Genomic DNA, 26,810 nt, shown 5'->3' with positions numbered 1-26,810 from the left:
TTCGGCCGTATTATAGTACTTGAGAGTTGTAGCATCGCGTTTTTAGTACCTGAATAGTGTAAAATCGCGTAGTCTCCTTCCGCCGCACAGCAGCGTGTCAGCAGTGCGCAAGTAGCAGCATTACTGCATTTACTAGGCACTCTTGTATTTTAATAACCGTTTAAATTTTGTGTCGAATTGTTTGTGCTCTCTGTAGATTAATTCAGACGTTCTTTGCACAACAGTTTTTAGCATGGATAGGGACTGCAACTGCTGTGTTGAGATGCAGGCTGAGTTGACATCCCTTCGTTCCCAGCTTCAGGCAGTGTTGGCTTCGGTCACACAGCTAGAGGCTGTTGCCAATGGGCATCACTGTGGAGGGTCCGGATGGGGGTTTGTTGGGGACGACCAGCTTGTCCCACACATCCCCCGATCGGACTACGGCTGTGGCTACCCGGGATACTGCCCACATTGAGGCTGATGCCTCACCTGTGGTAGAGTGAAATGTCGTCTCGAGGTGTGGCAGGGGGCGAAAGACATTCTGGAGGGCTGAACGGAAGGCCTCTCCAGTTTGTCTGACGAACCGGTTTCAGGCTCTGTCTCCGGCTGATACTGATGTTTGGCCGGAGATGTCTGCTTGTCCTGTTCCAGAGGTTGCCCCTCAGTCTGCTAGATTCGGGCAGTCACAGAGGGTGGGCTTACTGGTAGTTGGGAGCTCCAATGTCAGGCGCGTAATGGGGCCCCTTAGGGATATGGCAGCAAGAGAGGGGAAGAAAACCAATGTGCACTCCGTGTGCATACCGGGGAGAGTCATTCCAGATGTGGAAAGGGTCCTTCCGGTTGACATGAAGGGTACAGGGTGCACCCATCTGCAGGTGGTCGCTCATGTCGGCACCAATGATGTGTATCGCGATGGATCGGAGGAAATCTTCTCTGGCTCCCGGTGGCCATCTGATTTGGTGAAGACTGCCAGTCTCGCTAGCAGGATGAAAGCAGAGTTCACCATCTGCAGCATCGTCGACAGGACTGACTGCGAACCTTTGGTACAGAGCCGAGTGGAGGGTCTGAATCAGAGGCTGAGACGGTTCTGCGACCGTGTGGGCTGCAGATTCCAAGACTTGCGCCCTAGGGTGGTGGGGTTTCGGGTTCCGCTAAATAGGTCAGGAGTCCACTACACGTAGCAAGCGGCTACACAGGTAGCAGGGGCCGTGTGCTGTGGAATGGGCGGTTTTTTAGGTTAGATGGCCTTGGGCAAGTACAGAAAGGGCAACAGCTTCAAACGGTGCGGGGCAAAGTCAGGGCATGCGGGGACCAAGCAGCAATCGGTATTGTAATTGTAAACTGTCGAAGCTGCATTGGTAAAGTACCGGAACTTCAAGCGCTGATAGAAAGCACCAAAGCTGAAATCATTATAGGTACAGAAAGCTGGCTGAAACCAGAGATAAATTTAGCCGAAATTTTTACAAAGGCACAGACGGTGTTTAGAAAGGATAGATTGCATGCAACTGGTGGTGGCGTGTTTGTTGCTGTTAGTAGTAGATTATCCTGTAGTGAAGTAGAAGTGGATAGTTCCTGCGAAATATTATGGGTGGAGGATACACTCAACAACCGAGCTAGGTTAATAATTGGCTCCTTTTACCAACCTCCCGGCTCAGCAGCATTAGTGGCAGAACAGCTGCGAGAAAATTTGGAATACATTTCACATAAATTTTCTCAGCATATTATTGTCTTAGGTGGAGATTTCAAGTTACCAGATATAGACTGGGACACTCAGATGTTTAGGACGAGTGGTAGGGACAGAGCATCGAGTGACATTATACTGAGTGCACTATCCGAAAATTACCTCGAGCAATTAAACAGAGAACCTACTCATGGAGATAACATCTTGGACCTACTCATAACAAACAGACCCGAACTTTTCGACTCTGGAAGTGCAGAACAGGGAATCAGTGAACATAAGGCCGTTGCAGCATCCCTGAATATGGAAGTTAATAGGAACATAAAAAAAAGGGAGGGAGGTGTATCTGTTTAGCCCAGAGTAATAGAAGGCAGATTTCAGACTACCTAACAGATAAAAACGAAAATTTCTGTTCCGCCACTGACAATGTTGAGTGTTTATGGAAAAAGTTTAAGGCAATTGTAAAATGCGTTTTAGACAGGTACGTGCCAAGTAAAACTGTGAGGGACGGGAAAAACCCACCATGGTTCAACAACAAAGTTAGGAAACTACTGCAGAAGCAAAGAGAGCTTCACTCCAAGTTTAAACGCAGCCAAAACCTCTCAGACAAACAGAAGCTAAATGATGTCAAAATTAGCGTAAGGAGGGCTATGTGTGAAGCGTTCAGTGAATTCGAAAGTAAAATTCTATGTACCGACATGACAGAAAATCCTAGGAAGTTCTGGTCTTACGTTAAATCAGTAAGTGGCTCGAAACAGCATATCCAGACACTCCGGGATGATGATGGCATTGAAACAGAGGATGACACGCGTAAAGCTGAAATACTAAACACCTTTTTCCAAAGCTGTTTCACAGAGGAAGACCGCACTGCAGTTCCTTCTCTAAATCCTCGCACAAATGAAAAAATGGCTGACATCGAAATAAGTGTCCAAGGAATACAAAAGCAACTGAAATCACTCAACAGAGGAAAGTCCACCGGACCTGACGGAATACCAATTCGATTCTACACAGAGTACGCGAAAGAACTTGCCCCCTTCTAACAGCCGTGTACCGCAAGTCTCTAGAAGAACTGAAGGTTCCACATGATTGGAAAAGAGCACAGGTAGTCCCAGTCTTCAAAAAGGGTCGTCGAGCAGATGCACAAAACTATAGACCTATATCTCTGACATCGATCTGTTGTAGAATTTTAGAACATGTTTTTTGCTCGCGTGTCATGTCATTTTTGGAAACCTAGAATCTACTCTGTAGGAATCAACATGGATTCCGGAAACAGCGATCGTGTGAGACCCAACTCACTTTATTTGTTCATGAGACCCAGAAATTATTAGATACAGGCTCCCAGGTAGATGCTATTTTCCTAGACTTCCGGAAGGCGTTCGATACAGTTCCACACTGTCGCCTGATAAACAAAGTAAGAGCCTACGGAATATCAGACCAGGTGTGTGGCTGGATTGAAGAGTTTTTAGCAAACAGAACACAGTATGTTGTTATCAATGGAGAGACGCCTACAGACGTTAAAGTAACCTCTGGCGTGCCACAGGGTAGTGTTATGGGACCATTGCTTTTCACAATATGTATAAATGACCTAGTAGATAGTGTCGGAATTCCATGCGGATGATGCTGTAGTATACACAGAAGTTGCAGGATTAGAAAATTGTAGCGAAATGCAGGAAGATCTGCAGCGGATAGGCACTTGGTGTAGGGAGTGGCAATTGACTCTTAACATAGACAAATGTAATGTATTGCGAATACGTGTAAAGAAGGATCCTTTATTGTATGATTATATGATAGCAGAACAAACACTGGTAGCAGTTACTTCTGTTAAATATCTGGGAGTATGCGTGCGGAACGATTTGAAATGGAATGATCATATAAAATTAATTGTTGGTAAGGCAGGTACCAGGTTGAGATTCATTGGGAGAGTCCTTAGAAAATGTAGTCCATCAACAAAGGAGGTGGATTGCAAAACACCTGTTCAATCTATACTTGAGTATTGCTCTTCAGTTTGGGATCCGTACCAGGTCGGGTTGACAGAGGAGATAGAGGAGAGCCAAAAAAGAGCGGCGCATTTCGTCACAGGGTTATTTGGTAACCGTGATAGCACTACAGAGATGTTTAGCAAACTCAAGTGGCAGACTCTGCAAGAGAGGCGCTCTGCATCGCGGTGTAGCTTGCTCGCCAGGTTTCGAGAGGGTGTGTTTCTGGATGAGGTATCGAATATACTGCTTCCCCCTACTTATACCTCCCGTGGAGATCACGAATGTAAAATTAGAGAGATTCGAACGCGCACAGTGGCTTTCAGACAGTCGTTCTTGCCGCGAACCATGCGCAACTGGAACAGAAAAGGGAGGTAATGACAGTGGCACGTAAAGTGCCCTCCGCCACACACCGTTGGGTGGCTTGCGGAGTATGAATGTAGATGTAGATGTAGACACCTATGGATGCTGCTCCGGAGTTTTCACCCATCATCTCGTCCAGGAGGCACGTTCCACGCACGAGCTTCCGCCCTGGACATTTTCGACCATACTCTCGTGTCTCTCCGCGGGATCTCCTCGAGGCCTCACAAGAGGCCATGGATGTCTCCGCACTGTCATGTCTCCAAGGAAGTGAGGGATTTTTTTTCCTCAAGTGGGGAAGTGGGGAAGTGGGGAAAAGTGTTGTGACAGTGCCACCAAAATTAACAGTGCCACCACAACAGTATGCGCAAACGGCGATAGAGGCGCTCCGCAACTCGGCTGAGCGCGGGAGCGCCACCTAGCTACGAACGGCGCCAGCCGCATGTCACAGCACGGCAGTCGAATACGAGATACTGAGTTGACATCATGCAACCAGCTATTGTTCCTAAGTGAGAGTGTTTGAATATCCACGCAATATTGGTGATTCAAGGTTATAACACCAACACTACCATCAGCCATTGAGCTGCCTGTGTAAACCACTTCAGAGCCCTGGAACACTTCCAGAATCGAGAGGAAGTGACATCGGAGAGCCGCAGGGTTAACAGAGTCCTTAGTGCCATGCAAAAGGTCCAGGCAAAGCTTCGGCCTACAGCTACACCACGGAGGAGTGCGTGAATGGACCTCTGGAAGAGGTGGTGAAGGGAAGGACTCCTGTTCAGACAGAAATGATTGCACGCAAACCGCAATCGTTAGCCCGTGCCTGGGCCACCTATGTGGGAGGTGAACCAGCATGGTTGGAAAAAGAAGATGGTAATCAGGATGTTCAGGAGAGCTAAGAATGTGGGCAGCATAACTGGCAAGCAGCTGTACATGTCTGCTCTTCAATGGAGGGGCTCCAGCCTCCACCAATACGCTTGTCACTGGACTCATCCTAAAAGCTCCCGTCACTAGTCTAATTCCGCAATGGTGCAATGGGTCAAGCAAACGCAATGCTCAGGGCGCCACCGAACCATAAATCACACTCCCATAGTCAAGGCGGGATTGAACAAGGCCTCTGTAGAGCTGCAGCAGTGTGGAGCCATCTGCACCCCAGTTGGTGTAGCTCAGGCAGTGGAGGGCATTGAGGTGCTGCCAACACTTCCGTTTAAGCTGACGAAGATGAGGAAGCCTAGTCAAATTAGCATCAAAAACCAGACCTAAGAATCGATATGTCTCCACTACAGTGAGTGGACCATCATTAAGGTAAAATGTTGGTTCCAGGTGAACGGTACATCAATGACAGAAATGCATGACACGTCTTCATGGCTGAAAACCGGAAACCACGGGCCAGAGCCCATGACTGCACCTTGTGGATGGCTCGCTGCAGGTAATCATCAAAATAAAATAATAGAAATCAGAGCTCGAACAGAAAGGTTTAGGTGTTCGTTTTTCCCGCTCGCTGTTCGGGAGTGGAATAGTAGAGAGATAGTATGATTGTGGTTCGATGAACCCTTTGCCAAGCACTTAAATGTGAATTGCAGAGTAGTCATGTAGATGTAGATGTAATGCTCAGCAACACTAGTGCTGCAGCAGCAGTATGAAACGCAGAAGTCATCTGCATACAGAGAAGGTGAGACGGAGGACCTGACAGCTGCTGATAGACTTAACGGCCACTAATAATAGACACACTCAATACAGAGTCCTGTGGGACTCCTTTCTCCAGGATATGGATGGAACTATGGAAGGCACCAACTTGGACACGGAAAGTACGGAGTGACAGGAAGTTTTGGATAAGAATTGGAAGCAGGCCCTGGAGACCCCACTCATACAATGTGGCAAGGATATGATGCCACCAAGTCGTGTCGTATGCTTTACGTAGGTCAAAAAACACGGCAATCAGGTGTGCCGTCTGGAAAAGGCTGTTCGGATGGCAGACTTGATGGTCACAAGATTATCAGTGGTAGAGCGACCCTGGTGGAAGCTGTCCTGACATGAAGCCAGTAGGCCACATGACTCCAGGACCCAACCCAACCCAACCACCGACAAACCATGTGTTCCAGCAGCTTACAAAGAATGTTGGTGAGGCTGATTGGCCAATAACTATCCACATAATGTGAGTTTTTTACTGGGTTTGAGCATCGGAATGATTGGTGCTCTGCTGCCATTGCAATGGAAAGATGCCATCGCACCAGGTCCGGTTGAATATGACAAGGATATGTCGCTTGCAGTCAGATGAGAGATGTTTAATCACCTGGCTGTGGATCCGATCAGGCCCAGGAGCTGTGTCGAGGCAATTTGCAAGGGCACTGAGGAGCTTCCACTCTGTAAATGGGGTGTTATAGTGAATGAGAGGACTTTCCCTTCCAGCCACCCTTTGAGAGTGCGAAAGGCTGGGGGTGATTCTCCGATGCAGAGGGTCGAGCAAAGTGCTCGGCAATCACATTTGCATTGGTAGATAACACGCTATTTATGGTAACGCCGAAAGCACCTGTTGCGATCTGGTTGCCCAGACTTGGGAAGGTGACATATGGCACCCAATGGTCGAGACGTATCTCTCCCAACACTCCTGCTTCTGTCCTTTGATAAGTCGGCGAACACGGGTGTGGAGCCGTTTAAAGGATATGAGGTGCTACAGGGAAGGATGCTGCTTAAACTGCTGTGGAGTTTGCTGACTCTCCTTAATTGCTTCACCAACTTCCGGTGACCATCAAGGGACTGCCTTAAGATGAGAAGGGGGGGGGGGGGCACCTTAAAGAGCGAGGGATCGCATTTTCTGCCACAGAAACAATTGTATGTAGTCACCTGATCAACCATCACATTGATGTTACCGTGTGGGGGAGATTCAACGGTGACAGCAGAGGTGAAAGTTTCCCAGTCCACTTTGTTCAAAGCCCATCTGGGGAGGCGTCCGTGGATCTCACGCTGGGGCAGTCGCAGGAAGATAGGGAAGTGGTCACTACCACACAGGTCATCATGTGCTCTCCAGTGGATACATGGGACTTCTGGGCTGCAGATTGATAAATCAATGGCCAAGTAACTAACATGAGCCACACTGAAATATGTAGTGGCCCCAGTATTTAAGAGGCAGAGGTCTGGAGGATGATATACATTGCAGACAGTTATTTCCTGTGTCGTCCTTATTCCGACAGCCACAGCTTTAAGGGGGTTCTGAAGGGGCACAGTGTCACTACAGACTGAGTTTAGGACATAAACACAAACTCCGCCTGACACTCTATTATAGTCACTACGGTTCCTGTAATACCCCTTATAGCTGCAGAATGCAGGGGTCTGCATTGCCGGGAACCAGGTTTTTCTGGAGGGCAATGCAAAAAGCAGGTGTTAAGCTTAACAGTTGCCATAGCTCAGTCAGGTGGTGAAAAAACCGCTGAAATTCCACTGGAGGATTATGTCATCGTGAGACTGGGAAGCCATGGAACATTCAATGAGGCAGTTTACACCTCAGAGTCACCTGCTGCCACTGACTTATTGCCAGAGCAGTCTATATCCAGTGTCTGAGGGTCTGGCGAGATCAAGGACCTCAGCGGATGCCAGAATCTCCACCCCATCCTCAGACGCAGAGCTTGTAGGTAGCAATGGTGTGGGTGCCACCACAATTTCCCTGGTCTTAGGAGTCTTCTTTTTGGATTTCTCGCGCTACTCCTTGGGTTTCCCTGGCTGGGAGGACTTCATTGGCTCAGTCGACGGGACTGAGGATGAACGTGAAGCCCTACGACTAGCTGCTTTAGAGCTCTTCAGCCACTGGTGGGTGTCATCTTTCCCACTAGCAGAAACCTGGGAAGGGAGTGACCCAAGGGATACCTTCCTAGTGAGAGAAGCTGAAGAAGACTTCTGCTTCTCCAACTTAGAAGTGGGGACGGACGTCCCCAGTGATTTGGGGGGTGGGGGGTGTTGCTCCCGAAGTAGGTGGTGCAGGAGGAACAGATACGGAAATGCCCCCTCCCCCCCCACTATCAAGGAAGCAGGTGTAGTGTTCTGGCTCTGAGAGGTGACGGGTTAACAGAGCTGATGGTGCCAGAACTGTTGTAGCGGCGGCGTAAGACGATGTCATACGTACATGATGCAGGAGTTCAAATTTTCTCTTAGCCTCAGCTTAACTCAGTCAGTCCAGCAGGTTCTTGTACTCCATGATTTTCCTTTCTTTCTGGAGAATCCTGAAGTCTGGCAAGAAAGGCATTGGTGCTCTCTGCAGTTGACACAGATGGGAAAGGGGGGGGGGGGGGAGGAGACATGGAGTATTGGGATGTGATGGGCATCCGCAATCTCGACGTATGATGCTGGAAGTGCAGCAGGAAGATATTTGGCCGAACTTCCAGAACTTAAAGCACCGCATCGGGGGAGGGATATAGGGCTTTACATCACATTGGTAGACCAACACTTTGACCTTCTCGGGCAATGTATCACCCTTGAAGGCCAAGATGAAGGTATTGGTGGCAACATGATTATCCCTTGGACACCGTTGCACATCCTGGACAAAATGTACACCTCGCTGCCCTAAACTGGCGTGCAGCTCATCATCAGACTGCAAAAGAAGGTCCCTGTGAAATATGATACCCTGGACCATATTTAAGCTCTTATGGGGCATGATGATTACAGAAACACCCCCCAACTTGTCATAATCGAGTAATGTCTGTGACTGGGCAGAGGATGCTGTTTTGATCAAGACTGACCCAGATCTCATTTTCGACAATCCCTCCACCTCCCCAAATTTGTCCTCTAAATGCTCAACAAAAAACTGAGGCTTCATCGTTATGAAAGATTCCCCATCAGCTCTTGAACATACAAGTTTATAGTAATATGCCTTTTACTTTGTATACCCGCTCATGTAGAAAAGTTTCTAATGATGATAAAATACATGTATGGATGAAAGGACTTGGTGTACTTGCTGAGAATGTAACTGTAACTGGTCATATTACTTTGTGTTGCAATTATTAAGAACAACAGATTGTGCAGTCCTATTTCCTCCCAGTCTATTTTCAAGTCTAATTATGTGTTTATAAACTGGCATGCGGTGGCGACGATGACGATACACCCGTTGACGAGGCATAGTGCTTCACTGCTGTTGCAGATAGAGTTCACAGCTCTTGAACATACAAGGTACAGGGGCGAATAAGATCTGCTGCCATCCTTAGCCTGACATTCCTCCCATGGTGTGGCCAGGGAGGGGAACAATTTGGGGTCATATTTCTGTGCATTGAATTGAGCTCTTGGATGCTTAGAGACTGCTGGTGTTTCAACACCAGCACGAGATGGTGGACTATGCTTCACTGCGTGTCATCTGCCCTGATGCCATCCACTCCAACCAGGGGCCCTCCCCATGGGTACCACATAGCCGCAGCAAAGGCCACTTGGCAGGATGGCTATTGCCGGGAGTCCCAATGCCCCAGGGGGATGTGCATCTACCCCTTGGCATATGTCGAGAGTTAACGGTGCAGGCATCAGCAGAACGATCCCTGTGTGGTCAGGGGGCCACATCCAACAGGGTACATGGTGGTCCCACCACAACGTACTGGCTGCCGTGCTGTATATCAGGTGCAAAGAAGTCCATGGTCATCGTCGTCGCAGAAAGTGACACTGCATAGTACATTGTGGAAAATGCACCGAGGAAGGTGTCCTCGCCCAAGAGATGGAGAACGAGCGGGACTGAGATGCGACGACGAGAAAGTGGGCTAAAGATCTCAATGCGCAACGGACATGATGCACCATGTAAGGTGCCCTTCCCCAATTGGCTAACTCTTTGAGAAAATTTTGAAGAATGGAGGTCAAACCATACAGGAGACCATCACATAAAGGCGAAAATGTGTGAAACTCCTTTTAGTCGCCTATTATGACAGGCAGGAATACCTTGGGCCCATTCTTACCCCTGGACCCGCAGGGGGAGTTATGGTGTTGTAGGAAGCCCCTATGTTTGTACATGTGTAGCCTCAATAAATCTTACATAAAGTCATAAAAGAAACAGGATATCGGAGGAGCACTGGGATTTTGTAAACCATACAAAAATGTATAATTCGACTTAAAGTGCACATTTGTATGTCCAGATTAACAATGGAACAGGCCCCAATCTAATATTAAGCTTTTTGTTGTGGTTTTCAGGATGCAAATTTTCTTGGAGTACCAATACTGTATTATCTCATTTTTGATTCTTTATTATACAGAAGATGAAAATGTGCACTTTGAAATTCAGCAAACAGTTGAAACAAGACAACAGTGTGGAGTGAAACACTCTGTTTCAGATGAATTGATTGCCTTTGCGAAAAATTTCTCTTACAGACCGATAAAAGTAGCTTCATTGCTCTGCAACGTGATTAATGCTAGACTGCCGAAAATGTGGAAATAAAGTAAAATCAGTACACTGAAACTAATAACATATTTTAGCCTTCCATAACTACGTGAATGTATTTTAATTCACTTGATATCTCCTCATCACAGAAATTCGTTTTGCCTCCATTTGACATGAGAACTGTTAACAAAGAGAAAACAGCAAAACCACTGGATATAAACACGGGTCACATCGAGACTACCCCCTCCCCACCACAACTTAGACTGCTCTGCAAATGCACTGTCATTCTGACGGTGTATTGATTCTGTAAATATTAGAAGTTCCACTTTACTGTAATGTATTCACCTATTATGACAATCTCCCGACACATGATCAGGGTAGTAAGTGTTCCATTCAAAACTTTTATGTTTTTTATGTTATACTTTTTGACATATTCCACACACGCGAGAATCATCTCATTTTTGGGTCTATGGAACAAAAACTGAATGTAATCTAATCTAAACTAAACTGACAGCTTGGGCATGCCAGAAAAAATTCTCCAGGTAGCATCTGGCTGATTGTTGCTACTGCTGAAACACCTAAAAGCCAGAAGCGGGAGAAGGTGCTGCTCATATGTGACTCAACTGCGCATATGTATGAGAGAACTAGCAACTGCTCAAATGAACCTAATGTAAACAATTGTGACATCACACTCACTTGAAGCAGTTTGTCGCTATTAAGTATTGCGTAGTCTCCATCCTAAAGCCATTGACATATTTTGCTGTTGGCGGTCACTTATATATGCACTGTTTTTTTGTTGTTGTAAACTGCACATTTTCTTTGCAACTTAAGTTCTATTTATTTTTTTCTCTTGTTTACAGTTTATTCCTGCAGTATACAGTACAATTCTTTGTTAGAGTATCAGTTCTTACCAGTCAAAATCACAAAAATTTAACTGAAAACGGAAACAATGAAAAATTCTTGGAATTCTAAAAAATTCTGAGTTTATCCCAAGTTTTCAACCACATTAAGAAATTCCTGAATTTTTCCATAATTTCCCAGTTGTCCCGGGGATTATACACCTTGTACACACATTTGCTGATGATGTATAAGATACTACTACTACTACTACTACTACTACTACTACTACTAATAATAATAATAATAATAATAATAATATAAATAAAATAGAAAGAAACTTCCACATGGGAAAAATATATTAAAAACAAAGATTCCAAGACTTACCAAGCGGGAAAGCGCCGGTAGATAGGCACAATGAATAAAACACACACACAGAATTTCGAGCTTTCGCAACCGGCGGCTGCTTCCTCAGGAAAGAGGGAAGGAAAAGGAAAGATGAAAGGATGTGGGTTTTAAGGGAGAGGGTAAGGAGTCATTCCAATCCCGGGAGCGGAAAGACTTACCTTAGGGGAAAAAAAGGATAGGTATATACTCGCGCGCGCACACACACACACACACACACACACACACACACACACACATCCATCCATACATACACAGACACTGTGTGTGTGTGTGTGTGTGTGTGTGTGTGTGTGTGTGTGTGTGTGTGTGTGTGTGTGTGTGTGTGTGTGTGGGCGCGCGCGAGTATATACCTATCCTTTTTTTCCCCTAAAGTAAGTCTTTCCGCTCCCAGGATTGGAATGACTCCTTACCCTCTCCCTTAAAACCCACATCCTTTCATCTTTCCTTTTCCTTCCCTCTTTCCTGAGGAAGCAGCCGCCGGTTGCGAAAGCTCGAAATTCTGTGTGTGTGTGTGTGTGTGTGTGTGTGTGTGTTTTATTCATTGTGCCTATCTACCGGCGCTTTCCCGCTTGGTAAGTCTTGGAATCTTTGTTTTTAATATATAATAATAATAATAAATAATCTGAATCTCATCAGAAAATGGTAGTCATGGTAAACAGAACTCCACTATAAAATTCTGACACATCTCAAAAAGAGTGAGAAGGATACAGTAAAAATGAACACACAGCGTGCAGAGCACTACATATCTACTGTTCCTGCAGAGAATAGAAAATCACTAGAGAAGAACAATTAATTGAGGTGTAATTCTTTTTAACTTGGTGTGTTTGTTGACTGCAAGCAAAATTAATTTTAGACTTATAACAATTTCTGAAATTCTCATTGATGAAGAGCAGAATGGATTTAGAAAAGGAAGACCAACTATAGACAATGGACTTTTTTTCTGCAAGTGATAGTGAAAAGATTAGAATTCTACTTGTAAACACACATATCATTTGTAGACATTGAAAAAGCTCCAAGTGTTAACAACAAATAATGACTACTCCAGCACATTTATACAAACCACAGGAAGCTTGTACAGGAAATAAAAGATTATAATAAATAAAAGTAATACAAAGACTAAAGAAACTTTAAAAATAAGGAAATATGACAAGCATGTCCTACACTACTTCCCCTTCCTAGTATCTATATTGAAGCCACTCTACCAAATTGGGAGACACACACAAAAAATGAAATAAAATATTAAAAGGAAGTAGTTTCAATATTTTACTCTATGCAGAGGATGCCTTAATATTATAGTTATGACTTTTTTGGGTGAAAACTGAGTCTGAAACAAATTTACTGAGAGAACAGAATTTGGGAACAATATCAACCTTCAGCTATTGTGAATGTCAAATTTGATGATGCAGTAACAAAGCTCTAAGTGTAGCACAAGTCTGATTTGGTAGTATTGTGGCACCTTTCGTGTGGTGTACGGGTTGCTAGCCCACAGACCTACAACCCCTCCACAATTGTGGTACACAGGCGGTGTAGCCTGAAAGTGGTTACATCAGCAGACAACAGAACTTCCAATCATGCACACTGACTAGGCCAGCAGGTGGCAACCCAAGTGCCACTAGATGTCAATGCCCCTGTGGACCTGTTTGCTTCTGCAGGCCACATGATAACAAATGACTCCTATAGTAACAGCCGGGTATTTAGTACCACACAATGACACTTCATGGCAGTCTTCCATCAAGCTCTCCGCCAGCCACCAACTGTATTTGCAGTTGTTCAGTTACAGTATTGCTCAGAACCTTTACTACATATGAAGCCATAATGAAACAGCCATCATCAACCAAGGGAGCAGCCATTGTCTGCCTTCCCATCACCAGGACTTGGTCTCTGCATCAGAGATGACACTTCATTTGGCAATGAGGGTTTTTCAGGCCCTGTGCCTCAATCAGTTCTGCTGCCAAGTTTTGTCCCATATCAAGTGGTGAACTTAATCTTTCACACATATTCTCTGCCTGTGGTAGACGAGGCCAGTGCACATCTGTCTTTTATGTTGCACAGACTTTGATAATGACTTCCCGCACCAATATCTCTCACTCCGAGTTGTTCATCTTCAATGTGGAATAGATGCCTGAAGTCATATCTTTGCTCTCCAACATACAGCAGATGCAGCAGAGACACCTTATAAAAAAGCTCACCAGCACCTCCAAGACACCACATGGACCCAGCCATCATCACAGGCACTTATTCAGCTTCTACCAACTTCACACACATCCACCACAGCTTCCTGCTTCTGGTGCAGCACCCAAACCCTCATCCAGTGTCATCCCAGCTCTGGATGACCTCACCCCCATCCCGACAAAAAATTGTTCAAATGGCTCTGAGCACTATGGGACTCAACTTCAAAGGTCACCAGTCCCCTAGAACTTAGAACTACTTAAACCTAACTAACCTAAGGACTTCACACACATCCATGCCCGAAGCAGGATTCGAACTTGCGACCGTAGCGGTTGCGCGGTTCTAGACTGTAGCACCTAGAACTGCTCGGCCACCCTGGCCGGCCCATCCCAACACTCCTCCATGGTCATCTGCTGTCAGACAGCACTGCAGCAGTTTCCTTCTTTCCTGGCACCTAAGCCTGTGTCCACATCCACCATCACACGTAGTCCTTCCAATGTCTCTTACCAGCACACCTCTGTAGCTGAGACTCTTCCCTCATGTCTGGCACATTCCATGCCAGAAATGTCTGATCCAGTCTTCAGTTTCTAATCTGAGCACGTTTACTGACTTTATTCCAGGCACCATAACTGCACTTGATTTCCTATTTTTACAGTGTTTCTGCAGTCAACTATGCCCTACAGGCGCAATCATTTCTCCCCCCCCCCCCCCTCATATAGGTTCCCACACCTATCTATGCCCTCAGGGGACAATGCTGCATACTGTAGGATTGCATGTGCTTCCACACACACCTCTGCCTGCCAGCACAATCTTCTGCCATAAAGATATTTTTTTTTTTTTTTTTTTTTTTACAGATTTTACATCCCATGTGCTACTGCACCCAACTCTACCCTACAAGTACCATCATTTCCATATCTAGTGCTTCCACACTCATTTATGCCTTCTGGGCCCACCAGGTTAACATTTCATGTACTCTTGTACTCATTTCTGCCTTCTCAGCTCAACAATCTTCACTTCAAAGTGCTCCCACCCTCACTTCCCGCCTATAGGTGCAATTCGTTCATATGCTTTTCAGAGCTCTTTTGCACCACTGTCAGCCATCCTGTTACATGTGTCAATTCCTATGTTTGCTCTCTTTACAGACTTGATCCAGACAGTTCGCTCCTCAGCTGCTGCCAGTCTTGCCAATCGTTTCTCGTCTGACCAAGCTAACCTCACGGTGGGGCCTGGATCCCAGTCTATGGACACGGCCACTGGATGTTTCAGATGCCTCAGTTCCTTTACACTGCCAACATTGAATGCCAGCGCGATCATCCTGCTCTTTGGCCTGGCCGTGAGAGATGTGAAACTGCATGCCAAATCCATGCACCTCATACCAGATCAACATGGTCTACTGTCTTACTGTAGTGTATCCTTGGAATCTTCCACAAAATACGAAGTGCAGAAATGAATTGTTTGGTAACATGTTATTCAATAATAGACCACATACAATACAAAATTAACAGTGAAAATAGACTAGGCAAAACCAGTCATCAAGAAAACACGGCAGCCAGCAGGATACAGCCCTTCAAACGTGGTTGGTACATTTCACAGCACCAGCCATGCCCACAACATAATATGAGATATGTCACAACAGTAAAATGTGTAGAAGTTACTATGCTCAGCATAGAACAGCAGCACTGACCAATGTATTGAAGGAGATATAGAAAACATTTGTTTTAATACTTTGTGAAAATTGTAGCACACCTACAAAGGCAACCGCTTATAAGATGATATTCTGGTAAAGGAAAAAGCTACAAACCAATGCAACAATAATCTCCTACAGAAATATATGTTAAACGAATTAAACCTACTTTACACATAAATTTATGTAAATTAAATTTATATCTAGCATTATCTATAAATTACTTCAAATCTAACCTCCTTCAGCATCCACCTCCCCTTGTTCTCTTGAAATCTGTGCACCCTCACCCTCAGCTATATTCAGTTCCGAATCTTCTTCACCATCTTTAATCTCTGGTGGTGCTATCGTGGGAGGTTCTGGTGCCGGCAAAGGCTGAACAAATAAATACAGATTTATTGAAAATGTAAGACCTGAGATACAACAAAAGCAATCTGAACAATGACTGGTAGGACAGTAAAAATATACGAACATAATATGAACATGGTATAAAGAGAAATCCTGTTAACATGTACAACACAAATTGTTTCTTCATTCATGGAACATACAAATCACAAGAAAAAGACAGATAAAATACTTACAAATATGTAACAAAGAAGGCAAAAAATTACAACTACTGCCTTTTCTTGTTGTTATGGTCTTCAGTCCAGAGACTACTTTGATGCAGCTCTCCAAGCTACCTTACCCTGTGCTAAGTTCTTCCTCTCTGAGTAACTACTGCAACCAACATCCTTCTGAAACTGCTTAGTGTATTCATCCCTCGGTCTCCCCCTAACATTTTTATCCTCCACGCTCCCCTCTAATACTAAATTGGTCATTTCTTGATGCCTCAGAACATGTCCTACCAACCGATCCCTTCTTCTAGTCAAGTTGTGCCACAAATTCCTCTTCTCCCAAATTCTTTTCAATACCTCCTCATTAGTTATGTGATCTACCCATCTAATCTTCAGCACTCTTCTTTAGTACCGTATTTTGAAAGCTTCTATTCTCTTCTTGTCTAAGCGATTTAAGGACCAAGTTTCACTTCCATACATGGCTACACTCCACACAATACTTTCAGAAACGACTTCCTGACACTTAAATCTACCTGTACTCGATGTTAACAAATTTCTCTTCTTCAGAAATGTTTTCCTTGTCATTTCCAGTCTACATTTTATATCCTCTCTCTGTCGACCATCATCAGTTATTTTGCTCCCCAAATAGCGAAACTCGTCTACTACTTTGTGTGTCTCATTGCCTGATTTAATGTGACTACATTCCATCATCATCATTTTGTGTTTGTTGATGTTCATCTTACATCCTCCTTTCAAGGCACTGTCCATTCCATTCAACTGCTCTTCCAGGTCCTTCGCTGTCTCGGACAGAATTACACTGTCATCGGCAAAACTCAAAGTTTTTATTTCTTCGCCATAGATTTTAATTCCTACTCCGAATTTTTCTTTTGTTTCCTTCACTGCTTTCTCAATATACAGATTGAATAGCATTGGGGAGAGGCTACAACCCTGTCTACAGATTGAATAGCATTGGGGAGAGGCTACAACCCTGTCTTAATCCCTTCCCAACCATTGCTTCCCTTTTAAGCCCCTTGACTCTTATAATTACTACCTAGTTTCGGTACAAATTGTAAATAGCCTTTCGCTCCCTGTATTTCACCCCTGCCACCTTCAGAAATTTGTCAAAAGCTTTCTCTACGTCTACAAATGCAAGAAAAGTAGGTTTGCCTTTCCTTAATCTATCTTCTGAGATAAGTAGTAGGGTCAGCATTGCCTCATGTTTTCAAACATTTCTACGGAATCCAAACTGATCTTCCCCAAAGTCGGCTTCTACCAGTTTTTCAATTTGTCTGTACAGAATTCGTGACAGTATTTTGCAGCCGTGGCTTATTAAACTGAAGGTTTGGTGATTTTCACACCTGTCAACACCTGCATTCTTTGGGGTTGGAATTATTATATTCTTCTTGAAGACTGGGGATATTTCACCTGTCTCATACATCTTGCTCACCAGATGATAAGCTTTGTCATGCTTGGCTCTCCCAAGGCTATCAGTAGTTCTAATGGAATGTTGTCTACTCCCGGGGCCTTGTTTCGACTTAGATCTTTCAGTTCTCTGTCAAATTCTTCACACAGTATCATATCTCCCATTTCATCTTCATCTACATCCTCTTCCATGTCCATAATTTACCCTCAAGTAAATCACACTGGCATAGACCCTCTATACACTCTTTCTATCTTTCTGCTTTCCCTTCTTTGCTTAGAACCGGTTTTCCACATGAGCTCTTGATATTCATACAGGTAGTTCTCTTTTCTCCAAAGGTATCTTTAATTTTCCTGTAGGCTGTATCTATCTTACCCATAGTGATATATGCCTCTACATCCTTACGTTTGACCTGTAGGCATCCCTGCTTAACCATTTTCCACTTCCTGTCGATCTCATTTTTCAGACGTTTGTATTCCTTTGCGCCTGATTCATTTACTACATTTTTATATTTTTTCCTTTCATCAATTAAATTCAATATCTCTCCTGTTACCCAAGGATTTCTACTAGCCCTCGTCTTTTTACACCCCCCCCACCCCCCCCCCGTATGAACCATGGATCTTGCCGTTGGTGGGGAGGTTTGCTTGTCTCAGCGATACAGATAGCCATACCATAGGTGTAACCACAATGGAGGGGTATCTGTTATGAGGCCACACAAATGTGTGGTTCCTGAAGAGGGGCAGCAGCCTTTTCAGTAGTTGCAGGGGTAACAGTCTGGATTATTGACTGATCTGGTCTTGTAACATTAACCAAAACGGCCTTGCTGCGCTGGTACTGCAAACAGCTGAAACCAAGGGGAAACTACAGCCGTAATTTTTCCCAAGGACATGCAATTTTACTGTATGGTTAAATGATGATGCCATCCTCTTGGGTAAAATATTTCGGAGGTAAAATAGTCCCCCATTCAGATCTCCAGTGGGGACTTCTCAGGAGGACATCATTATCAGTAAAAAGGAAACTGGTGTTCTATGGATTGGAGCGTTGAATGTCAGATCGCTTAATTGGGCAGGTAGGTTAAATAATTTAAGAAGGGAAATGGATAGGTTAAAGTTAGATACAGTGAGAACTAGTTGAGTTCAGTGGCAGGAGGAACAAGACTTCTGGTCAGGTGAATACAAGGTTGTAAATGTAAAATCGAATAGGGGTAATGCAGGAGTAGGTATAATAATGAATAAAAAAATAGGAGCACAGGTAAGCTACTACGAACAGCATAGTGAAACCATTATTGTAACCAAGATAGATACTATGCCGACGCCTACCACAGTAGTACAAGTTTGTATGCCAATTAGCTCCGCAGCTGATAAAGAGATTAAAGAAATCTATGATGCGATAAAAGAAATTAGATAGTGAAGGGAGATGAAAATTTAGTAGTCATGGGGAACTGGAATTCGATAGAAGGAAAAGGAAGAGAAGAAAAAGTAGTAGGTGAATATGGAATGGGAGTAAGGAATAAAAGAGGAAGCAGCGTGGTAGAATTTTGCACAGAGCATAACTTAATCATAGCTAACACTTGGTTTAAGAATCATGACAGAAGGTTGTATACATGGAAGAGGCCTGGAGACACTGGAATCTTTCAGATACATTATATAATGGTTACACAGAGATTTAGGAACCAGGTTTTAAATCCTAAGACATATCCAGGGGCAGACGTGGACTCTGACCACAATTTATTGGTTAAGAACTGTAGGTTAAAACTCAAGAAACTGCAAAAAGGTGGCATTTTAAGGGGATGGGATGTGGATATGCCTTCTCTTACCTGATTCTAAACAGAACATAAATGAACATTTCCATTACTTTGGTATGTATGCCCTCCCTTCTTCATTAATGTGTTATTCAAATGAAGGTGACTGTGATTTTTAACATAATTACTATTATTTTAGGTCACAAAACAGTAAGGTCTTCACTGTCCATACATAAAATATAAAGAGAAAACTGTTATTAAAATGAATTAAAACAACAATAACTTCTAAACCCATTACAAGAGCAACAAATGTGGTCTTGTAATATACAAAAAATTTCCTTCCCAATATTTTGGAAAGGAAATTAGATAACAAACAAAAACTTAGATCCATGTCACATTTCAAACAATGGGCAGGTGCTATGGACGACACTAACTACCTCTCAGGCCAGCAAATAAAATGCACTCAGTTAAAATATTGTGTCTCAACACCCTTGTTCTGCATGTTTCAAACATTGGTGGGTCCCCCTGTTGTAGGAGAAAACCGTGCATTTGGGAACAATGTCTCATCCTTAGCTCATTAAGTACTATGTCTGTTCATGATGACTGGAAGAAGGTAAGCAACCAATACACTGAAGATTTCACTAACTGTGGCTTTTAGCCCGTCATTTCCTGCCCTCCTCGTCACATATGTGGTAGCTGTTCAGAGGGAGACAGAAACGGTGCTGGTTGGAGAGAAGAACTCTCCATTTTAGCCCTGTAACCATGATCATTTCCCCAGGCCCCTGCATGCTCTGACACACAGGAGAAAATTATTTCCTTCTTCTCCTCCTGCAAGAGTAGTAGTGTGAGCTGACGTCCTGATCCATTCTGTCTGCTCAGTGATCTGTTCAATGGCATGAAGGGCATTCTTAGAACTAGAATATAACTGTCATGTCATATGGTCCAGTCCCCACAGGATAGCAAAAAATACCATATAACGGAGAGAAATTTGCTGCGGGAGCCCTATCAGAGGACATATTTGGGGGAGGTGGGTAGGGTGGGTAGGGTGGGGAGGAGGGGGGGGGGAGAAGACACATGACTGAGCAGTCAATTAAGACCCCTACTTCGGGCCATCAATGTAGACATCAATAAAATGTGGTGGTCAATTTAGGATTACATAAAACTTATTTAAAAAATGTCACCTGGCATACACGCCTTCCTGCATACACCAGTTCTAAAATTAACCTGCACCTCTTTCGTAACTATTATTACGCACATGAACTGTGACAGCTGCCAGTTGCGTTGTAGTTAAGACCACAGATGAGGAGTGGTATGTCCCCAGGATAAACAATGCCACCTCATCCTTTGCCCTGTGACCATAGTAAGGTCACCCTTTTCTGTGGAGGATATAGCCACCAATTACGGGAAAGGCAGTATGTTTAAAACATATCTGCTGCAGGCAAAAGCATGGGGCCTTCACTGTGAAAGGAGTCTAAATTCCTGCATGGTGTCCTGAATCCATTAATATGCCACTGAAGTAAGAGAGCTGTTTCAAAGCTATGATTTTAATCTCCTCCTGGCTTCATGCCACAGTCCTGAGCCACCATTTGCCCAGGGGCTTGCCCATACTGTCTTGAAGCTTCTAGGTCCATGATGTTAGTCTCTTCAGTCAGCTGTGCCAGTAGTACACACATGATAGCACCTGGCACATCCTGTTGACAACATTTTGTGGTCCTTTCCTTGTCTCTTTTCCCTTCACATCCTGTTAAAAACATTTTGTGGCCCTTTCCTTGCCTCTTTACCCTTCACGTGTGATGGAGGAAGGGTAGGCACCCTATTTTTGGACTACTTAATCCACATTTAGGTTTAAAATAGCCTTCTTCTGTCCTGTTTTATGGCTACCTATGTTACTGCTAGCTTTAGCAGGTAAAATTGCAGGTACATGTGCTGCTGTTGCTTCTTATTTTCATGGATGTTGTCTGCATCGAAACTTCTACTTTAGATTCTGGGTTAAGAAGTATGGATGACAAAGGTTGGAGGTTTAATCTTAAAACTGCTTTTTGGGTTCAGCTTAGAAGCTACATTTTGTTACTTTAATTAATTTTTTTTCCTCTCGACAGCCTTGGCTACATACTGACGGTCTCCCGGAAAGATTTGATGCATACAGGTGGAACCAGATAGTCAGTGCCATGTTCAAAGGGTGCTTTTCCATGTGTAGCTTCTCCTTTAGAACTCATTGCTGTATGCTCAAAATGTTGACACTTTAAACAGCTCATAAGGTTAGCAAGGTAAAGACTGACTAACCTTACAGGTGAGCAAGCTTGCAATGATATATTCAGGTTGCAACAGAGTACTAAAACTTTCAATGAAAGTGGAAGTCTTCACTAGTTCTCCATTATTTTGTGTCTTATTATTTGTTTTATGTTGACTATTCCAGCTCACATCTATTCTTGCTTAATTTCCAGGATATCCATTTCAATTACATAACGCCATCTAATGTGGCTGCAGCTACACTCTTTCTACAGTTGAGAGAGTAACAGATGCCAACTGCTATATTGAATTGACTGATTTTTAATGACTTTTGTAATAATTCCACCTTCCCTTTTCTATTCGTTTCCAAGCAAGTTACTATTTTAAAGTTAGTTCACAGATTTTAGGACACTAATAACACACCTAAAACTAAGTTTTTTAAATGTGCCCTCCACCAACTTCCTTTTCTTTTGGGGAGGGGGATTTCATACACCCTGTCATGTGTGTTTATGCTTGTTGTAGGATCTACTGACATCTCATGAGCAACTATGGGTCCATCCAGAAAGATTTTCAATTGCTTGGGCAGGAGTTAGACAACTGTTTCATCTCAATAGCTACCCACACTTTTGGCACGTAATGCACATATTTTAATAGTGTTTGTACCATCGCCATGATCTGGATGGTAAAGCTAAGATTCCCATTCCCTGTGATACACAGTCTCTCACAATCTTCGTGTATGGTGCCCAATGAAACATGCACAGAGCTTATGATTACAGAAGACTGGCAACACTAACCAGATGCTTGTTCAGGAACCAGAGGTTCCAAACCCACACTCAGTCAATGAAGGCCGTGCTCCCTGAAGCGTTCACTCAAATAACATGCTATGACAGGCAGTGAAAAACTTTTCTATGTTGTTTTCCCTCTGTGGAATGTATACAGGATGGATATTAATAAAACCAGCAAACTGAAGGGATGGATTCCTGACTGGAAATTGGGGAGAAAATGTCCTCTCAACATGTTTCCAGATAAGCATTGTTGCCACAGTAGATGGCACTACGAAATGAAAGTTCCTCTGACCACGTGCCTTGTGTGTTTAACACAGTGTACTGTTATGCAGCAGAATGGTCTGGTATTGTCAGAAACAAGCTGAGATGGTGTTTGTGTACAGTCAAGCAGATGGAGATGGTCAAAAGGCAGCACAGCTATACCAAAAAAAAAAAGTACTTTCAACTCACCAACCACATCACACAATGTGTCAAGAGCTGTTTGGGCATTTGTCTGATCATGGTTTCTGTCAAACAGACTAACATGCACGGAGGTGGCAGATTGTGCCTATTCCAGCTTTGGAGGACCGGGTTCTACGGGATATTGAGATGACCTCTAGAGCATGCTCCAGCAAGTGGCCCGTCAACATGGTGTAAGCCAAAGTATGATCATGTGCATCCTGCATGCCAACTGCCACTCTCCCTAGTACCTGCAATCCCATGGTGGTCACTCTGAACATCTATTCTGACATGGATGCAATGCAGCCCAGTACTGTGTTCTGTGACCATTTGTTGTAGCTGCATGCACACCATCCATTTCCAGACATGCGTTCATAGGATCTTTTTCCCTCCATTTCTAGTCAGGAATATGCCCCTGCAGTTTGTCGGTTTTATTGATGTGGACCCTGTGTAATGCACACATATATATCTTATCTTCCACTGAGGCATGGAACTGTGAAAATACTGTACTGTATACCACATACTATTTACATTTGTAGAAGACCACTACAGAAAAAACCATAAGGGGAAAAACAGATCCGCGGGTAAATGCAAAAAGTAATTCTAAAATATACAGAGGGGAAGGGATATCATGGATTAAGCAGCATGAGTGTAGCTTTTACGATAAGTTGATCCAATTGGACTGGGGGGGGAGGGGTTGAGGTTAGCATAGAGATTGACGAGAGACAGAGTGTGTTAGAATGATTCCAACCTATGCAATCCGGGGATTTAGAAAGAAGATCTAGACGGTATGACTTGTGAAGCAGTCACTGAAGTCATGGCAAGTTATACTGAGCAGCACATTTTGCCACTGGGCGGTCAACTTTGCTATAGGCAACAGCTTGGCAATGACCACTAGTTCAGGTAGACAGGTGACTGGTAGTCAAGCACATGTAAAAAGCTGTGCTGACGTCACAGCAGAGTTAGGCGAAATGTACTTAAGGTGTACAAAGCTCCTCCAGTGTGTCCTTGTTACTGTCATAGACGATCAGGTGACAGTGTAAAGTAGCCAATGAGAATTGATTTGTTTTCAATATTGAGGCCTGGAGGAAAATTAAATATGCTGACAGAATAACTTGTATTGAAGTCCGAGGTCTATGTTGGGTTGGAATGTGACAATTTTGTTGCGAGTTGGTGAAGCCAACTAATATGAATGGAAGAAAACTTGACATTTTGAAAGACTGATCTGTAGTGAAGCCCGAGACCTAGGTTAGGCTGGAGGGTAACAATTGGTTGGGAGATGGCAAAGCTGACAAATGTCAATATGAATGTCATTATAGATTAATGTGTAGCACAGCCTGTGATATACATTTGTCACTGCAACAACCTACTTGTAGATCCTGTTTCCAATTCACCGAAAATTTCGACAATGTGGTTAAATTCTAATCTAATAGAACAAAATACCAGTTAACTTCATTTATGAATGACAGGAAATTATGAAGCAGCATGATGATTGGCTACCAAGAACCAATTCACAATCTGTAATGTTCACTTCACTTCTCATTATTCATCACACAAATAGTTACCAATAGCATCACACAATAAAAATGCCATAGTACACTGAAAGCACATTTTTGCTCTGAATTGATATATGGCATGAAAGCTTTTCCAGGTTCCCTGCCTCTGACAGGGCATGACTGATGACACTGGAGTAGGATGTGCTGTATGAATGCACTGGATAGATTTGCACCTGGGTCATTCACACAGATGTGATACATGTGGTAAAGACTTGAGAATAAGAATGTCATTAGGATGATATTTTGTAGATCAGGTGAGCAGTGGAATGTCATTCTAGGAAAGACGCGAAGGATGTTCAGAAGTTGAGAGCTTGATGGAAGGTGGTCAATGCTCTATTGGAAGGCATTAAATTTTTCCACGTTGGGTGATATTCAATAATAAGGGATGTACTTTGAGAATCAGGTGCACACAAGGATATGACAGGAGAGATCTTTCAGTGGACTGGCCTTTAGGGTACCAGTAGTGTGTGTGTATGTGAAACCTCTGTAAAATGTTTAGAAATTTTTAAGAGGCAATCAGGGAGGTTGAGATCAATGTCCAGAATGGTGGCATGCCACGCTGCACTGAAGATCATATTGGGGTGTCTCCAAGCACCGTGAGTGATATAGCCATTCTTGCCAGTTCAATATTTGTTGCAGACCACTTTCACAGTGATGCAATTTTAATGGACAGAAGGGTGTATCTGATATTGTTTAAACTAATTTATCTTTGTGCAGTCAACAAAACATGTATTGACATTGTCTTCCAGTTGATAAAGGAAGGTAAGTTATTAACATTTTGTCAATAACAAGATTACTCACATTCTGCCAACAATGTGGTCATTACAGTGTGAGCAAAATAGGTGTAGTAATATCTGTAATACAGCCATTCTGCTTGAGCCACAGACATCAACATTGGCATTGTTCTTTGAAATGAAGATCGTCACGACAGACTGATATCTAATATAGCCTGGGTTCCATGTTGGGTTGGAAGACGACGAGTTTGATTGTGATTTTTTCAAACCTATGAACACAAAAACACAATATTTTTTAAAAAATTGAGGTTATTCTGACAAATGATTGGCAATTGTCATAGTTCCATTGCGAGTTGGCAATGTTAACAAATATGACCTAAGGGTTGAGATTTGCTTAGCTACCCATGGCTGTGCACGTCAGGGGAGAGTGATAGCAGAAGTCGAAAACTGGAAAGGGGGGAAAAAAGAGACTGATTTATTTGAGACATTTATTGGGCATAATGAGTGCACATGGGGTATGATATTAATGCAGCTCTAAAGTTACAACTGATGCTTGAAGTTCCCACCATCAGATGCCAGGCACATCTGACATCTGAACGTAGACTGCCGGACACATTAGGAGTTTCTTTGATTGTAGCAGCTGTGTAGATAAGTCTTGCAACGAGATTTATTTCAGGCTCCACAGGAACAGGAAACATGAGAGATTTCATGGCTCCCCAAAGTAATAATCAGGGCTCAATAAATTTGGTGAGTGTGGAGGGCAGATAATCAATCCAACACACCCAATCCACTGAAGCAGGAATAACTTGTTCAAATGCCTAAAAACACCTAGTAAAAAATAAGCAGGTGCCCTACTGTGCCGGAACCCCACACTGCACCTCAAATTTGATAATCTGTGGTAGTCCAGTGGAACGGTAAAAGAAGTGGTCTGACTAAAAGCTGTTGCTGACAAAACCAGCCCACACATTAACTGTGATGTGATGCTGTGCCGCATGGTGCCACACATTGTGGAGCCTTTTCTGGTGCCCATAAATGCTCACTGCTGTCATTGAATATGCCATGCCTGGTGAAAATGTCCTTACCAGGGAAACGAAAGCTGGGCTACTTTGTTACAGAAACCACATTCTGAAACACACAGGTGCAGAATGCTCATTAGGGTGTAATAACTGCACCCTGTGGAAATAAAAGGTCTGCAATAAGGACCTGGTCTTGAAAACAAGCTGAACACTGGTATAACACGTTCTTAACGCCAAGGCAACAGCACTTACACTGGTTCTAGATTAGTCTCCATGGCATCGAACACACTTTTTGCCCCTAATGAATGAACATGCCAATTGAGACCTACCCTCACTAGCCCTGCTACTTCTTAATGACCCATACTCGCACAAACTTTGATGCAGTCATTTGGTCAATGTCTCTCTGGGATTATGCATCCAACAGCTTGTCTGTTGCAATTACTTATACCATACATCAAGGGCACGCCTGTAAGCTCACTGTCTGTTCACCTTCCTGTGCTCCTTGGATGCTGGCTAGCACTCGGATGAGGAAATCCTCACGTTCCCCTCCAGTACTCCCACGTACAGCGCCAACACCTAGTGGCATACGACGACATTGGCAGCCTTGGGTTTCTATGCAATTCTTAATCCTTATGATGTGCCCCACCTCCCATAGAAGTTTGCTGCCTTGTTTCTGAGACATCCTGAATAGATACAGCGCACAATCTGATGTTATACTTACATTCTCACTAAAAACTCCTATTTCTCAATCTGTCAATACCTAAGTTGTTAAAATGAGACACGTTTTATCACATCTCTATCACCACTCTGATTACATATTGTGATGAGGAGTAGTTGTGTCCGATAGGATCACTGGTCCAAGCTGAAGAACTGTATCAATTCTACACTATTTCTGAGCAAAAAATTGAGCTG

General features: G+C 43.7%; 1 protein-coding gene across 8 annotated transcripts in view; it reads right to left on the bottom strand.

Moving 5' to 3' along the window:
• Window positions 1-26,810, bottom strand: part of LOC126334978 (pre-mRNA 3'-end-processing factor FIP1) — a 92,884-nt gene that overhangs the window by 64,156 nt on the left and 1,918 nt on the right. For all 8 annotated transcript variants that reach the window (XM_049997775.1, XM_049997769.1, XM_049997768.1 and 5 more), the window contains exon 2: window positions 15,665-15,800. In XM_049997775.1, coding sequence (XP_049853732.1) covers window positions 15,665-15,800 — 136 coding nt within the window. The remainder of the gene's footprint in view (window positions 1-15,664; window positions 15,801-26,810) is intronic.

The sequence above is a fragment of the Schistocerca gregaria genome, chromosome 2 (genome assembly GCF_023897955.1).
Source record: "Schistocerca gregaria isolate iqSchGreg1 chromosome 2, iqSchGreg1.2, whole genome shotgun sequence".
Classification (NCBI taxonomy): domain Eukaryota; kingdom Metazoa; phylum Arthropoda; class Insecta; order Orthoptera; family Acrididae; genus Schistocerca; species Schistocerca gregaria.
This window is presented reverse-complemented; position numbering and strand designations above follow the sequence as displayed.